The following is an 18,469-nucleotide window of genomic DNA, read 5'->3' on the forward strand; positions in this document are numbered from 1 at the left end:
TATTAGGTTGTCATGGACAGAGTACCCTTCACTCATAGGAAAGAAGTAGCTGTATATTTATTGGTAAAAAAACAGAAATCTAGCAAAGTTTGATAGTAAATGTGACTGGGGTTTAACAAGAGTAGATGGCAAGGAGCACTTGAATACTTCATAGAGAATAGAGTGAGACAGAACTGTGAGAGAGACCTTTTAATTGGGTCATGTTACTTTAAAGAGGCTCCCCTTGTGTTATAAAATTCTTCTCAGAGCCCCTGCAAATCTAGCTGCTTCTGGATCCGACTTAGTCCTTGGTCAACAGTTTATATCTGCACAATCAATCCTTTGTATCACTTACTTGAGATTTAAAATTTTCAGTGTATTAATTTCCAATTCACTTATCAAGTATCTGATAAGATGAATACTCTCTCATCCTTGAGAAGTAACTTTAGGAAGAAGTGTCTTTGCTCAAGAGATCCTGTTGTATAGCTGTCTTGGTTTGATTTGGGTTTTCCAATTTTAATGTATTCAATTTCTTTTAGAGATAGGATTTAGGAGCAAAGGCAAGGCAGGCTTAAAACTTAAAAGGGTATAAGAGGAAATTTATTAATAATACAGAAAAAAAAAGAAATTCAGAATAAGATTTCCAGATCATTCCCTCTTCCCCTCTTCCTCACCTTCCACATTTCTCAACAACAACATACAGAGAACATTTCAGTCAGTTTTCCACTTAAATAATCATTTCAGTTCACTCTAGAGAGAAAAGTTCCTTTTTTTTTGGTTTAGGCATAGGGGGTGTCTTCACTTTCACAATTCGTATCCGCCTGGGGAAAAATCCGCGAATTGTGAACTTCCTCTCAAATCACAGTCTTTCTAGAGATGTGTTATGTGTTACGTTGCACACATGGGGTATTACTTTTAAGGGCAACCTGTTCAAAGACAAAAATTCTCTTCATCTCTTTTTCCATTAAATGTCTCTGTCCATCTTTCCAGTCTCTAAAACAGACAGCCCCGTTCCCTCTGGGCAAAAGATCTTTTTCTTGAAGCACTTTAACCCCCCACAAGTAGTTTTTCACAGTTTAGAGGAATTTCAGTGTAGTCCAGTCCCCCTATAGCCCACAAAAAAATGGTTTTTCAGCCCACTTATCAGTGGCATCTCTTCAGTCTCTTCCAATCTGAAAACTTAGCTTTCATTTCATCGTATTCAGTAAACTCTTTGCTTTATTCTTCTCATTCAGGGGAGCTCAGAGATCTGCAGTCTTATCTGGGCATTAGAAGGGTTAAGACTGCACCCAGAAGGTGAAGGAGCTGGGCCAGGCCGTGCTGCAAAAGCATACTAGGGCTTCTCAGGCCGCATGGGCCGTGTGGAGGAGGCCGGACAAAGCTGCAAAGCTCAGCTGGGGCCTCTGTCCCTCTTGGCTGCTTCTAAAACAGCAGCAGAGCCCCAGCTGAGCCGTGGCCACCCTGGTGGAACCAAGACCCCAGCAAAGGCCTCCACCCGGCCACCAGGGCCCCCAGCCAAAAAAGGAGGAGGGAGGCCTCCATGGGCTCCCCCAGCCCTGCCCAGCCAGGCCGCATGGGGAGGGAGGCCAGCTCAGCTGGTTCTTACCTGCACCACAGACTGAAGTGAAAAGAAGCAGATTAACTCTACCAGTGTAATTAACGAAAGCGAAATAACCCTTCAATTGGCCACCCGGGCTGTCAACCACCAAATCAACCCTCTGATTAGCCCCTGCAGCTCACAAAGGAAGTTCTCATAGAGGAAACAGCCTCTCTGTGTCTCTGTGCTTTTGTGCTCTTCCTCTCAGGCGACCTCCTTCCATGCAAAACCAGCACAATAGCCCACTCCTGTGCAGGACAGCTCAAGAGCCTGTGGAATGTCCACTACTTAAAGAGTAGAATAAGACACTTAAAGACATATATGCATGCTCACTTCAAATATTAATTTCTTCCAAAGCTGACTTGAGTTGAATCTTAACTAGCACTATGATTAGGTGGATGAACTCTTAAAATTAGCCCTTGTCTTTCATGTTATCAGTCTGCCCCCAATTAACTTTGAGCCAGGTGCTGGTCCAGACATATCTGTTATGACTGCTAATAATGGTTATCAGTTGACCAGGATTACAGGAATAAAGGTCAGGATGGAGGGGAAGTGGAGGGGAGGGAGGTGAGCACACTGCCACACTTTAACTAAAAAATTTAGTATTGCAGAAACTGAAGGAGAAAACCTGGTCACCCTACAATTCGGCTTTGTTGGTTTTGGGGGGGAGTTTAGGGAACTTTAAGTGATAACAACAGTAGTCTATAGTATTTTCACTTATTTTCTCTGTGTTTGTCAGCTCAGGGTTTTCCTTAGACATGGGTGGTGTCATTGTTTCAAGAAAAAACTCCATTCCCTGTACAGTTACTGGGGCTCCAGTGCCATCATCAGCTGCAGATGCAAATTTCTTCAGCACTGCCAAGGCATATAGGCAGCCACACATTCAATCCAGTCATGCTGCTTAAGACATCAGCCATGTGGATCTATTTAGACATAATAACACTTTTAAAAATAAGGGATTTTTAAATATTTCATTTTCCCTTGACTTCTTGTTCTTGAGAATGTTATCAAGGCTCAGAATTAAGTACATTTTTATTTTTCAGTATATGTAATGTTTAATTGATTTTCAAATTTTCAAAATTTTATTTAGACCAGGTTACTTACTGTCCTGAGTAAGCAGAACAAGGTCAGGAAAAAGATGGTGTTGCTTTGAAAGAATGAAAATACCTTGACTAAAGTGTGCAATAATTCCTATCTGATGAGGAACGTCTATTTTCAGCTGAGCCAAAAGACTGGTCTTAGGCTGAGGAAATAATTAATATAAGATAATGGTTTATTGCTGTTACATCAATGAATTTTTTTAGGTGCCTGTAGGAAGCAATGCTGCCAATGTCACCATTTCAAATTTAAATGCTACATCTTCATACATTGTTCAGCTCAGATGCATAACCAAGGATGGTCTCAACTGTGTTTGCATTTGGAGCAAGGAGATTTTGGTGCCTCACAGTAAGTGAAATGTAGTTTTATCCTGCTGGTGGTAAGTATGAAGGTAAAGGCTTTTCCAAATTCTGTGTCATATGGAATAGCATTTTCAGATACCCTTGAAAATATGAACATCAGAATTATTCGTGTGCATGTCTCCACCTTTTTCCATGTTTTCCAGAACTCATGAACAAGCCAAGAATATCATATAATGTAACTACACAAGTCTCTCCAGGAAGAAGAAGTGTTCTTCTGAAGTGGGAGGTAAGGTTCACCTTGAGTCTGTCATATATATGCTATTTATTTACTGCATTGCAGGGAAAAACAGACTTTCTCATTTTATTGAGTCTATACCTGATTTGTGAAAGGCATTGGATATTGTATACTTGCTGCAGAATTAATTGTAAGTATATGCTAATGATCTAGGTGCTAGAAACTAACAAGGAAAAATTACGTCAATTTATAATCTTGAAAAATTACTAAAACTTCCTTTCTTTTCCAGGGAAAAGCATGTTTTCATTTTAAGAGCTTCTAGCTTCACCTGAAATTCCTCTCAAGATATATGTCTCTGCCTTTTAAATTATTAAATGTCTTCCTGTCTATATGAAATGCCTTCCTTTACTCCAAATGTATCCAATTATTTAATTAAGATAACCCAGCATCACAGCTCCATGGTATCTACAGAGTATTAATTTTGTGCCAGAAATAACAGAAAATCTTAATATCAGAAATAATCCTTGAAGAATTCACAGGCCTCCATGTATTAAGTTTCTGTCTATATTGCAGTAATTTCCATTTCTGTGCACTAATTTTCCAATCTCTTATTAAGATTAGTACAGTAAAATAATGAGTGAACCCCCATGAAAAATTTCTACCAATGGATATTTAATATGTTTCAAATTTGTAGCGTAATTACTAGCATTTCTCTTTAAAGAGACTACATACCTAACCAAGCCCTAGTAGATGAGGATACCCAGAGGCATAAATTTCAATTAAATGCCTCTCATTAACTTTCAAGTTCCTGATAATGAGGGATATGTTCTACTGAAATGTACAGAACGTGACAGCTGCTTCATTGCTATTACTAATTGCATACACATAACTAAGATCTCAATTAAGCAAAATTCTTAATCCTGTACTTAAAGCCTCTCAATTCATCATGCTCTTAATCTTAAGGAAGTGCTTTGCTTCATTGATTTCTAATGACCTAGTCAAAACAGTATGATTTTATCCCCATCATTAGGGGCTACATTTTGTTTATACAGTTAAATTCCTCTTGATTTTCTGCATGGGACATAGCAGCTTTTATAGAATAATAATGATTTTCCTCCTGCTAGGTAGCACAAAGTGAGAACATTCTTGGATATTTTGTTAATGTGGAACGAATACCCAATAGCTGCAGCCACCCACCAAATCACATCTCTCTCAAGGACAGAAAAATTCTTGTTAATCTCTCCATGGCTTACTACAGACTTAATATTTCTGCCTATAACGAAGCAGGAGAATCTCCACGAGCCATCTACCTTGTCCCAGAATTCTCTGCAACAGGTACTTGCCTTATCATCTATTTACCATAATGGAGGGGAAGTTTTATGACTAATCTCTAAGGCTACTTTTTGACAGACTTTGTGATAGGTGAAAGCATTCTTTTGAATTTTCATTAGGCTAATTTCTTTTCATACTAGGAGTCAGAATTGTTTCTTAAGAAGATACTTCAGTAGAAGTTAACAGGCTAGCAATTTAGTATTCGTTTTAGCATTTCTTTCTTTGCCAAGCTAGAGAAAGTACCACATGCCGGACCTACTTAGGAGAATGCTTTAAGGACTGTCCTCAATATCAATTGACACCAGTGGTTTAAAAAAAGTTCACAGAACTATGTGCAAGTCTAAGTTCTTGAGCTAAACAACTATTAAGAGATCTGCTACTGTCCTTTATTGCATATTGCTCTAACTGGCACTAGAAAAGGAATAGATAGGATGTACATGTCACATTCTAATAAAGATGTAAGCTTTTCTGAGACCCAAATAGGCAGTCTTTTAATTTAAAGATTAAAGCTTATTGTATAATGTCTTCCTTATAAGATACTTTCAAGTCTTATAGTCTTGAGGTGTATTTATTGCAATATAATAAGAACCTCTCTTACAAAGTAATATTTTTTAAATTAAGCCATAGCATTTACAATAAAGAAGTGTGCGAGTACTCTGGTTGATCTACAGATAGCTGCAAATGATTGCTTATCAAGAATTTTCTAACACTTCCCTCATGGTGTTGTCCTTTTCCTTGCAAAGAGGTAACAACTTGATTTTGCCCTTACATTTCAGTCCCTTAACTCTCTTCTGATGTAGTATATCCTACCACTTCAAACCATCTTTTGACTGACAATTAGTTGTCTCCTGAGCCTCTGAGCCTGTATTTCCTGGCTCCCTCCAGATTCCTGTTTCCATTTGATTGTACTTCTGCTTCTCTGCATCTATCATGAACGACTGAGAAGATACTTGCATTAGGTGCATTCTTAAGTTAAATCCTTTCTCAGCATACACAGCTTTTTCTCAGCTAGTACAGTAATTTTCTTTACAGAATCACAGAATCAACTAGTTTGGAAAAGATCTCTGAAATCATCGAGTCCAACTTATGACCTAAGAGTCCTCTGTCAACGAGGCCATGGCACTAAAGTGACACATCCACTATTTCTTAAACATCTCCAGGGACAGTGACTCCACCACCTCCCTGTACAGCCCATTCCAAGGCCCAATCTCTCTTTCTGTGAAGAAATTCCTTCTAATGTTGAGCCTAAACGTTCCCTGGCTCAGCTTAAGACTGTGTCTCTTGTCCTATGGCTCATTGCTTGGGAGAAGAGACTGACTCCCACCCAGTTACATCCTCCTTTCTGGTAGCTGTGGAGAGTGATGAGGTCTCCCTTGAGCCTCCTCTTCTCCAGGCTAAACAGACAGCCCCAGCCCCCTCAGAAAACCAGAGCTCCTTCAGAATTAATGTGCCTTTCTTGTTGTATTCAAGACAGGGATAAAATGAAGAGTGTTGATGTCTCTCACAAGGTCCACTTCTTACCTCAAAATGGCAGGTTGCCCTTTTCCCTCTGTAGTGTCAGCCAGAAGGTCTTTCCTAGTTTGATAGTCTGTCTTTCAAAATGTCAAAATCTTCAAGATCCTTTCAGAAAATTCAAAATACATGAAATATGAAATCATCTAGATATGATCTATCATTAGCCCCTTCTCTGGCAAGAACTATCTCAGAGTTACTGTGTGTATAGCAGCTACTATAACCTCACAGGAGGTTATTTAGCAACACCAGACTTCTTCTTCCTGAGGCTTGGAACAGCCACTTAATTTCAAACAATCAGAAATCAGGAGAAGTCTTGAACAGTCTCTACAGTCTTCAACACTGTAGCCCCCAGGCTCCACTGCAAAGTAGTAAATGCTAAGTTTTCTCTATTGAAATACTAGTGTAAACCTTACTATGATGAGTAAGCTATTTGCTATTATAATGAGTAATCTTTAAAAAAACAGAGGAAAAGAGTGAAAGAAAGAACAACAGGGGAGAAAACTGCTTTCCTGTTTATTGACCTCTGATTGTATATTTGTTCACAGACTTGCCTGGTCAAATCCATGTCAAAAGCCAGGGAACGAATGCAGTTGTCACATGGACTCCAGAATACAATCCAAAATGTTTTGTGGTTGACTGGGGAACTGGTAAAGAGGATATGCACATGAAAATCATAACTACGACTACTGGAAATTTCACATTAGGTAACAGAGACCACCACACCTCCTATGGAGGCAGCCTTGGTTATTTTTGGTTGGGCAGAGTAGGATTTTTGTTCTATTTTTAAGGGCGAACTGAAGATCCATCCAGATAAGTACAGCTCTTAATATTTGTTCAATACTGAGTCATCATCTAATTCTTAGCAACACAAAAGGCAAATAAAAAGTAGAGTTTTCATTAGGGTTCTTCTGGATACTGTTGGGCAAGAAACGCAGCTAAATTATTGGTACAATGTTTCCCCTTGCCCACATTCCAGGGAGACCTACACATTACTGGCTTTAAAAAACCTTTCATCTCCTACCTAGGTAAGCTTATCTTTCAATATAAACTGCTCTGTTACAACCCCCATTAGATTAATTTATATTTTATACCAATGTCTATACTTGTCAAAGCCTAAGTTCTTAACTCCAGTATTCTGCCTACCATGCTAGACATGATGGGCTTCAGTCAGGGATTTCTTAATTGAACAGACATTGAAAATGTTGATTAAAATCATGCAGCTGACTCTTGCAAAGGCCATTCATCACTGGTTTTTACAATAGAGACCACTTAGCTTCAGAGTTCAACAAAGTCTTCTGGAGAGTGCACTGTTTACCTTGGTCCTTCTGCAACATCTCTAGGACCACATTATATCTAGGTTTTTTCTTGGGTTTATATATTTTAGCTGAGCGGGAAAAACCTATCCCTGAAATAAGATAACCACAGCCATGTTAGTTCCCAATTTCTTCTTCAGCAGCTAAAGCCTCCCATTGGGAGATTATAACCATATATTTTATCTTTTACAAGAAAATCCATGTTATGTCTCATTCTGGCTTTGAAATAGTTTGCATCAAACATCTAGAGACATTGAAGAAGGAGGTACATATTTTGTACTCAGTGTAAAACACTATACACTTACGTTGTGTTATGAGTCTCAGAAAGCAAGAACTATACAGAATATCTATAAAGCTGTTGTCTTTCCTCTTCTTTATAATTTATAACTTTTCAGTAAACCTTGACATACCTTTATTTGTTTTCCAGGCAATTTTCAGCCATATAAGTTGTATAAAATAATGGTACATGCATCTGATGTGTGTCAATGTGAAAGTTTTGTAAGACATGAAAAGACTTTTGGAGTGACCCACTTTTACTCCGTTGAAGGAGGTATTCCTTCCCTTTGTATAACCTCACCCTCTACATTTCTTCTTGTTTCCTATTTGCAGCAATAAAAGGAAGACTACACAAAATTTATTTTCCAGGTGACTGAACAGCTTTCTCCAGTTAGCATTGCCTTTATTCTTAGCAGCTATGTCCCAGCAGTGAATGACCTGAGTGCTATTCCTTACTGACAAGTCCACAAAAATATTTTTATTAGCTGTGACATTACCAAAAATAACAGAAAGATGTTCTCAGGCTCATGTGGCTCAAATTTAAATTAAATCAGGTTTTCCAATCCCCATTGCATAGAGTCTTATATTGCAAGTTGAAGTGAGTATGGCTGTTGTCATTGGAGTAAAATATTCATAATGAGACAATCACAATTTATGCCTCCTTTGGTAACGTTTTATTTTTTAAGGTGAAGGATCTTTATGGGATTTTTCCTTTCTCTTGCACCTTTTACCTTGTATTTATAGCATTTAGAATCTCACATGAACTCTCACATGAGCTGGGTTTCAGTCTTGTATGTATATTGTACAGATACTGATGCAGAGCTCAAATATCTGGTTTTTTAAGTTCCTAGGACTGGTCCTGCTAATGTGACAGTTCTGAATATCACAAAGCATTCTGCACTTGTGATGTGGACTGAAATAGCTGCAGAAGACCGTTTGGGCTTTCTCCAGGGATACAGGATCAGTTACACAGATTCATCAATGAAAAAGTCTCCAGGTAAGTCACCATTGCCAGAATAAAGCAGCTCTGAGTCACAAAAGAAAAGCTGTATTCAGACCATCAAGGCTACTGAGTTATGTATGATTTCTGTGCAAATTGAGTGCTTCCTCTCAAAGGTCAGCTTCTGGTTAGACTTTTAATGCTCTAGATGCTCCCACGAGCACTTAGAATTTTCTAGATATTATCTCAAATTAAATATTGCTATTTCCTTAAAAATTACATTTCTAAAACTACATCAGAATTCTCTAGGAACACTTAAAGGAAGACATACATTTTCAATATTACAATTTCAGTCACAACAACAAATTTTATGTTTCATTGCATCTCATCCAAGCTTGAGTCTGAGCCTTTCTATAAGATGTAAGACATTCTATATTTCATTTTTCAACTCAATACAAAATTAGCAGTTTGTATTTCTTACCTGTTTCCAAAGACATTATAAATTAAAAGTTTGGAAGCATTTTCTTAAATCGGTAGTTTTTATGTCTAAGCTTGGATAACCTTAAAGGTTTTTTCCAGCCTTAGCAAACTATAAATGATGAAACTTCTACACATTGGAATAAATTAATGGTTTTGAATTCAAACCACTTGAATTTTCTATTTTAAAAAATCCCCATATTCTTTGGATAAACGTTTTATTTCTGGTCTAGAGTGGAAAGTCTCTTTGCCATAAGTTATAATACAATAACTTTGTATGTACTGACTTTCAAATAAAATTGAACACATGCTTGGGAAGAAAATATCACCTAAGAGCTGACAAAGCCATGAGTTCTATAATATAGGTTGACCTATGCCTTTAGAGAACCATAAAAAGTCTCCTGGAGATTCTATTCCACTTCAAATACCATCTGACATCACAAAAGGAGGCAGAATGGGAACAACAGGGCTGAAACTAATTTCTTTATTTTTTGTACTGCCTTAACCAGTCAATACAGCGGTGGCATGGCAGCCAATTGCCAGTTTTCTCCAGGCAGGAGGTATAATTTTATTGGAGAATTTGGGGGAAGGAAGGCTACAGCATCACATCCACCTCTGTGAAGATCTTAAATCCACCATGACAAACTTAAAAAGTAATTTCTGCCCCATTAAAGGCATCCTTACAATATCACTGTTTGTACATTATTCTGGCCAAGGGAAAAGTCACTGCACCATCAGAAAAGAAAGGCTGTGCTGAAAGCCCCACAAAGCAGGTGAAGCAGAAAGCACAGCCCTGTTTCTGTACTGAATGATGAGTAATAGCACTGGCATAAGTAAAGCTAAAAACTACTGACAACTGGAGTAAGAGTCAAGTATGTGATAAGGGCTAGTCCTAATGTTAACTGGGGGTAACAGTCAATATAGAAACAACTGTTCAGCATGTTGGACATATTTTCATCTCATGAAGTATACACAGCCTTCTGTATTCACCACTTGTGATGGTCTGACCCCGGCTGGATGCCAGAGCTACCCTATTCCCTCCTCTGCAAGTGGAGAGGGGAGGGAAAATATAACAAAACATTCAGGGGTTGAGATAAGGACTAGCAGAGATCACAGATTACCATATGGGCAAAAAAGACTCGATTTGGGGAAATTAATGGAATTAATTGCTGATGAAATTCAGAGTAGGATTATGATAAGTAAAATAAACCTTTAAAACATCTTTCTCCAGCACTCCCTCCTTCCCGGGCTCCAGCTCTTCCCCAGCAGCAGCACAGGGAGACACAGACTGGGAGCTGCAGCAGCTCCTCACTGATTGTTTCTGCCATTGCTCAGCTAGAGGAATCCCTCTCCCACTCCAGTGTGGGTTGCCTCCCATGGGAGACAGTTATCCATGAGCTTCTCCAGCATGAGTCCATCCCATGGGCTACAGCTCTTCACTAAATGCTCCAGCATCCACAGTGTTCACATCCTACAGGATTAAGTCCTTCAGGCACAGCCTGTTCCAGCTGAGATCCCCCACATGATCATAAGTCCTACCAGGACCCTGCTCCAGCATGGGCCTCCCATGAATTCACAGCCTCCCCTCACCCATCCCCCTGCTCTGGCCTGGGTCTCCTCCAGGAGCTGCAGGTGGATCTCTGCATCCCCACGTTCCTCCAGGGGCTGCAGAGGCACAGCTGCCTCACCATGGGAACCTCAGCTCTGATGTCTGGAGCACCTCCTGTCCCTCCTTCGCGTTGACCTTTGTGTCTGCACAGCTGCTCTTCTCACATATTCTCACTCTGCTCTCCTCTGGCTGCAATTACATGTTTTTTTCCTTCTTAAATCTGTTATCACAGAGGCATTAGCACAATTTCTAATTGGCTCAACCTTGGCCAGCAGAACATCCATACTGGGGTCAGCTGGGATTGGATCTGTTGGGCACTGGAAGCTTCCAGCAGCTTCTCATAGAAGTCACCCCTGTAGCACCCCTGCTACCAAAACTTAGCCATACAAACCCAGTACAGCCTTGCTGTGTTAAAAGTCATGCTTTTAACCTCTGGGTTTAAAATGTGCAGAAATATTTTGGAGAAATCTTGTACCCATCCAAAGAACATCTGCACAGTTTGGTTTCCTCCAGATGAGGATCGGGGCACTGAAATTTTGTCTTTTCCCCAGTCAGTTATGCTGATACATGCTCAGCCATTAGAGTTCATCTAATCATCTCCTGCTAAAACCTCTTGTGTTTCAGCTGTTACTCTCAACTCTTCTACCACAAGTTACCATCTCACCGGACTGAAGGAGAAGACCACCTATCGTGTGCAGATTTCAGGATTCACTAATGCTGGGGAAGGACCTCTGACTCCTTCACAACCTTTCAGAACTCCAAAATATGGTACTGTGGAACCTCTATACATCTGCATTACCCAGCATGAACCCTTGCTTTACACTCTCTCTATGCTCACTCACAAGATTTATTATTCAATCCTCAGTTATTGAGAGCAAACACAAAAAATTGTTCCTCTGCAAGAGGTAAACTTTGTGTCACAGAACAACTCTGCTTGTACTTCATTACCTAGGATATAGGGAAGACTTAGCTAGGATTCTTCATCTCTGAAACCTTTTCTGACCTTTTTGTACTAACTATGTACACATATCTTTATTTATTGACAATTACTGTCTAGATTTCAGCAGCTGGAATTTCTGACTGTGACTAGTAATGTTCAATCATCTGCTGTTGGCAAAATCCTGAGCAATCATGTAAAATTGCCTTCCTGAGCCACTAACTGCAAAAATAAAGATTAAAAATTTTCAATTGCTCCTATTGTAGGGGAGTACTAATCAAAGTATCTTTGGCCTTCTGATAATTTAAGCATTTTTTAAGTACCAGGTCCTTTAGGTCACTGGCAAAAGTTTGGTTTTCTCAGAAGTTCCTGGTTAGGCTATGACCAATACAGTTACATTTTAAAAAGTCTAAAAATGTTAAAATCATATAGGGTTGGCTAAACTTAGTCTTTCAAACACTTTTAACACTCCTTCAGTCAAACTAAAACTAACACTGCAACAGACTTTTTTTTGTTTGACCACAGCTTCCCTTAATGAAGATTTCTAAATAGAAAAAGAACAGAACCTGCTAAGATGGTATCAGTAACCTGTTATGTTCAGAGACAGAAGTGTGCAAATGGTTTCTCCCAGCTTTTTTGTATTAAGTGAGGGCGGTATAAAATCATACACTAAATATTCAAAGTGTAAAGCAGAGTTAAAAAAAAAAGAAACACAAAATCTTTCTGTAATCAACAGCATTTGCACCCCTCCTCCCCCCACTGAAAACTTTCTCCTGTCAACACAAAATATTAAAGTGTTTCCCTGGAGCTTTTCTTCAAAAGCTCTATTTCATTCATCCTACCAAATACATATTTGGACAGCATTCAATTTTTCAGTAAAGTAACAAAAATGCAGAGTGAGATTAATACAACATTTAAAAAAATTCAAGTAATTTCATTGAATTTAAACATTACATTCACTGGTTTTGCTCTCCCCAAATATTTCACAGGTTATTTAATCCATTTGAAGAATCTGAGGTTTCTTTGCTATAAAAAATAAATTTCAACAAGAAAGCAACTTGCAGCTTTCCAAATTAGTTTTTAATATTAGGTAGCTGTTTAGTTAAAAAGAGGAAAAAAAAAAAGAGGAAAAAAATGTTGAGGGATGAGTAGGAGAAGAAAAAGCAAGTGGCTTTTTTAGCAAATATGGTTGGTCAATATCAGTGACACAATCAAGAACTGACCACATTCTACTGGCACTATTTTTGAGCTTCTGATGTCTCCATCTATAAAGAAGACCTCTACACTGACTCACTCAACATCACAGTCAGTTTTGGTTCCTGTGTTAAGCTTGATGCCTAAAAAGGCTGCCTGGAACAGAGGCTAGACAATGTTAAAGGAATAAAGCAAGTATTTCCTAAAAGGCCTTCAAAGGACACACTTTGGGCAGTACAAGAACCTGGCTGTGGCTACAGCAAAGATGGACACAAGATGGACACAAGATGGACTCCAAGTCACAAGTTTTCACACTTTTATAAGTTTTGGTCCATTTTCATATTGGGTCAATTGTCCAATTACAGCTTCAGGTTATGAAGTCCCATCCTCTCAGTTTGCTCTCCTCAATTGGCTGTTGTTTACACTTTTTTGGGTCAGAAGCTGCAATGGCATCCTTGGTTCTCAGGCTGGAAAAGGATTGTTTTGTCTAAGTAACCTGTGAAGAGAACTTGCTAACACCTTATGTTCAGAGTCACACACTAAGACAGTACAGAATCTAAAAAATATGAAAGCTGAAACTTAAGGCATGAGCCTGAGCATTTTATCAATCTTCATTAACCTCTCAAAAACTTCCTGCTCTTTAGGTAGGTGGGATATTGATAGAAATTATCTTGAACAAGTATTAAGAGGCAATAGGACATAGAGGTTTGCATCAAGGATTGAAAAATGGCTGATTTCAGATGTAATGGTCTTAATGATCATAAAAGGTAAACCATGGACACCAATTAAATATACAAATAGTGTTATTTCTATCAGGACCAGGCATGACCTCCCAAAAAATCCCTAAAACTAAACAAAATCCAACCAAACAAAAACGCAAAACAAACAAAATCCCTCGAAAACCAAAAAAGCAATCAAACAAACAAAAAACAAAAAACCACCCCAAATGCCCAAAAGCCCCAGATAATAAAAACCAAAACCAACCAACCAACCAAAAAGAACCCCCAAACACTACTAGTAAATCCTGAAATAGATTAAAATCCACTTTCACTTAGATAGTTTCTAGTAAGTCAGACGTGCATTAGGGTCCTGAACTGTTAAACAAGCTGGAGTTCAAGTAACAGCATAGGTTGAAAAAACCACTGGACAGGTTGGAGAGATGGGCAGAGAAGAACCCTGTGATATTCAGCAAAGGCAAGAGCAGGGTCCTGCACCTGGGGAGGAACAAGCCCAGGCACCTGCACAGCCTGGGGCTGACCTGCTGGGGAGCAGCTCTGCAGAGAAGGACCTGGGGGTCCTGCTGGACAACAAGCTGCCCATGAGCCAGCAGCGTGTCCTGGTGGCCAAGAAATCCAATGGGATCCTGGGAGACATTGGGAGGAGCATTGCCAGCAGGTGAAGGGAGGTGATCCTGCCCCTGCACTCAGCTCTGTGAGGCCTCACCTGGAGTGCTGTGTCCAGTTCTGGGCTCCTCAGGACAGGAGGGACATGGAGCTCCTGGGGTGGGTCCAGTGGAGGATGGCAAAGGTGTTTAGGGAACTGGAGCATCTTACTGATGAGGGAAGGCTGAGAGAGCTGGGCCCTTTTATTATGGAGAAGAGGCAACAGAAAGGAGATCTTGTCAATGTATACAAATACCCTAAAGGCAAAGGTCAGGAGGATGGGGCCAGACTCTTCTGTGGTGCCCAGTGATACAGCTCAATGAGCATAAACTGAAACACAGGAATTTCCACCTGAACATGATGAAGAACTTATTTACTGTGAGGGTGACAGAGTACAGGAACTGATTGCCCAGAGAGGCTGGGGATTCTTCTTCCCTAGAGGTACTCAAAACCTGTCAGGATGCAATCCTGTGTCACCCACTTTAGATGAATCTGCTTTAGCAGGGGATTAGAATAGATGATCTCCAGAGATATCTTCCAATCCCAACCATTCTGTGACTCTATGATACTTAGATATCTTAAAAATATGTCTGAAAAGCTCATACTCTCCTGAGAATACCAGGTTTCGTTTTAACTAGATTTTATTTAAATTCCAGAATGTGTGTAAAGTTGGCTTTGACTTTTGTTTGAAATATTTCTCTCATGAAGTTAGTAAGGTCTTTCTGTACTTAACACTATAAATCTGATTCAAGCTTTCTGTTTTCCATCAGATAAAGGAGAACTTGAAGGATTTGTGACTGGTCTTTGTTTCAGCACAATATTCATTCTGATTTTTGCACCCCTCATTTGTTCTTTGGTGATTAAAAGGTAAGAACAGAATATTGGCTGGAGTTGTTAGCAGCACTCTTGTTTTGCTTAGCTCTGAGTTTCATAGCACTGAGCCTTTTTTGTCATTAAAGGCAATACAGCTCAAAAAACACACGAGACAGAAGCTACCACACTAATCTCATAGTGAGAGCAATTTCGAGCCACTATAAGCTGATTAAAATGGTAAAACAAATTTGTAAAAAATCTATACTCTTTAGCTTTTTATTCCTTTATCTGACTACCTCCTGTCACAAACACGCTTAGAAAGAGCTGGGACCATTTACCTCATGTGGAAATATGCTATACATATATAGCTAAAGCATGCATTTGATTATGTTTATCCAAGATATTTCTTGCAAACACATTTGGATATTAAATGTATAAAGTATGCATATAATCATACTTTGCATATATGCACATAATGCAGATAATGAGAAAGAGAAATATATGAATGAGCAGGAACAAGAGAGAATAACAAGGGTGCCTATAAGATCTGGCAGAGGTCCTCTTATTTTAAGAGAAATTGTTTTCTGCACTAATAAAGTATTCACCCCCACATAATAAAATGAGGTCCAGTACTAGGGGCATACACTATAACTAAAAGGTTTGCATAGCAATGGGTTCTAATATTAATTTTCTGAAAAACTTAATTGCATTGGACCACTCATGTTACAGTTTGGTGCCCTAGAATGCTATCCTCCCCTTTTCTCCTTTATACAAAGTACCAGCCTCAGAAGCTGGAAGCACAGCTGCTAAAGGACAGATGGCACAACCTGTGGCTTGAAAGCCACACAGCATGGCATAGCCTGCTTTAGCCTGAACTCCTGCCCCTGCCACTGGGAAACAGACTCCACATGAAGCCTCCCGTGCTCTTACCTTTTCAGATTGTATTTTAGGTTGCACTGTGTTTGACACAGCAGTTTTGCTGGGAACTTCTGAGACCTACAGAAGTTTTGATCTAGAGCAAACTTCATTTTGTTCAACATAGGGCCACACTTCATTGTCTGGGCCCAATAGGAAAGAACAGGAAAAAACACCCAAAAAACCAAAACACAAAACAGCCAGGCAGTACACAAGAACCCATTGTAGTACTACAAAACAGTGCTTAAATTTGTACATTTGTAGTAATATTGAGCACTTTGAACTGAGATAGAGAGTCCCAGTGATGCCCTCATCTCAATCATCTTCTTGATTTTTAAGAAAGGACTCAGCAGCCAGCCAAACACCCATCTTCAGAGAATCAGCAAGAGATCTGCTAACTTTACAACCACAGTCTACCTCCAACCACAGCCTAAGCAGAGGCCAAGTACCCTAAAGCTAATGAAGTCTAGATTTAGTTTCAACACTGAAAAATACTGAAGCCAACACTAAGGCAGAGGTATGGCCTACTTAAACTCTCAGCCTCTCTTACAGCTTTGTTGAGGCTTTTTTTTAATGAAGGTGAGACACTGTATGTAATAGCTCCCAGAATGAGCCAAACTCAATCAGGAAAGAGTAGGAGTTGTGTTGTCTCCTTAGAGCTCCTTCCAGAGTACCAAAGCCATTCCACATGGGCTGAATGCAACACAATATTGCTCTTAGTTTTCAGGGAAAAGGAAACTTTTAAACACAAGCCCAGGACCAAATATGAACTGAAACCAACTTCACCCTATATGTCCCAAAGCCCTCAAGGAAGATGGAGGTTTTGTTCAAATGATAGCAAATTAGATATATAGATTAAATTTATGGAAAGAGACAATATTGCCAGCATTTTCACAGCTCCTTTGTCACTAAACAAAGATGCTAATCATCATTAACTCAGCATTTTAGTGTAGACTACCAAGTTTGGTCTTCAGCTTTTAATTAATATTATGCTTAAATGGCTCTGTAGAACACTTTTTTTGATGGTTACAAAAATGTTAATATACTATATATGAACAGTAATTAATTTAAATGCATAGGAAATATGAGTCATTTAACCTGACATTAAATATAAAATACTTCTTTACAGGCTGAAAATATCCTACTGGTCCAGTGTACCAAGCCCAAAAAACAGCAGCGCACTCCAAGATATGGCAAGTACTCTTCTGACAGCATGAAAAATACAGATCTGGGAGATCTTTGATTAATCTATAATACTAGTTATCTGTCCTTTCACACTTCACTCTAGAAAATGTCTAATATCAACTGCTTGGAAGCCAGAGTAATATTCAAAATATAGGATGGGGGGTGGGGTGTTTGTTATTTAGCCATAGGTTGTTTACTCTTTTAAATGTAATAAGTCTCGGACTTTTTTTGAGTACATTGTAGAGCATTTTTAAAGGCAGGCTCTTAAAAGAACAAATCAAAGCTGAATGGGGGTAGATGGAGTCTAAATACGGAAATTCAGGTTTTACGTCCAGTCAGTTTTCACCAATTCAAACTGATTATAAAGTACAAGTTGTTAAAAATACAAAGCAGTGAGTTGTGGCCTCCAGAGAAGTATTATGACTTAGGCCATGTAACATGGTATTTTCTGAAGCCTGCCCCTCACTCCTTGGTCCCTGCTTGCCTCCAAAGCAATCCAGGGGCTCTGACTGGCAGCTGGTAGCTGTCTGAGGATCCCCTACTACTCAAAAGGCACCACGGTTCAGCAGCGTGCTCACTTCTTACCCACAGCTTTCCCAGATGTTTGGTAAGAATACCTGAATTTCAGCACTAAAGAAGGAGGGAAATTAGCTGGTAGGAAAAAATACAGCTTTTAGAAGCAGCTGTTGGAGACCACATTATCCACTTTTGTCTATTAGTGGACTTAATTGTATCTTTGCCTTCTTGCCTTCCCCCTTTCAGTGCTGCAATTTTGGTGACATCTGATACTAAAAGTCCTTCTTTTAGAACATCTAAGTTTTTCTCTTAAGTTTCAGATCACCTATGATTGTGATTGTGTTTTTGTACCAGGAATTAGTACTGCTTTCCTTTATAAATCCCTTTTTTCTGGAAGACTTGGACTTAATTTGGCACTTGACAATACAGTAGTTTATCTCATGAGCTTTAACAAGCAGGCTTCTATCTCATCAAATTTTGGGCATAGGTTAATAGGTATCTACAAGCCAGACACTGTCCAGAACTAGGATACAGAGTGAAGTAATCAGAAACAACATTTCAGAAGACCATCAGCATTGCTTCCTGCAACAGAGGAAGTATGGATTTTCAAATTCCAGGACTTCCTCACTTGTTTTCTTAATTTCTTCCAACTAAATGTAGATAAAGAAGTGATGAATTCAGAGCTAGTCATCAGGTTCTTCATTTGCAATGAAGAATTGCAAGTGAAATCCACTGAGACTGCATGCTAGAGAAAAGACAAGTAGGTTTTGACATAAAATGCTTAAAAGCAAAATATATGAATTTAAAATGCCTTTAACTTTTCCTGAAGAAGCAAAACAACTGTCAAAGAGAAT

General features: G+C 39.1%; 1 protein-coding gene across 1 annotated transcript in view; it reads left to right on the forward strand.

Annotated features, from left to right (window-relative positions):
- The window catches only part of LOC130265393 (oncostatin-M-specific receptor subunit beta-like), a 37,490-nt gene that overhangs the window by 10,811 nt on the left and 8,210 nt on the right, over window positions 1-18,469 (forward strand). The window contains exons 6-14 of the mRNA XM_056514460.1: window positions 2,881-3,022; window positions 3,180-3,262; window positions 4,336-4,546; window positions 6,604-6,762; window positions 7,799-7,921; window positions 8,492-8,644; window positions 11,298-11,441; window positions 14,957-15,053; window positions 17,044-17,107. Of these exons, the coding sequence (XP_056370435.1) occupies window positions 2,881-3,022; window positions 3,180-3,262; window positions 4,336-4,546; window positions 6,604-6,762; window positions 7,799-7,921; window positions 8,492-8,644; window positions 11,298-11,441; window positions 14,957-15,053; window positions 17,044-17,107 (1,176 nt within the window). The remainder of the gene's footprint in view (window positions 1-2,880; window positions 3,023-3,179; window positions 3,263-4,335; window positions 4,547-6,603; window positions 6,763-7,798; window positions 7,922-8,491; window positions 8,645-11,297; window positions 11,442-14,956; window positions 15,054-17,043; window positions 17,108-18,469) is intronic.

This window comes from Oenanthe melanoleuca, chromosome Z (assembly GCF_029582105.1).
Source record: "Oenanthe melanoleuca isolate GR-GAL-2019-014 chromosome Z, OMel1.0, whole genome shotgun sequence".
NCBI lineage: Eukaryota > Metazoa > Chordata > Aves > Passeriformes > Muscicapidae > Oenanthe > Oenanthe melanoleuca.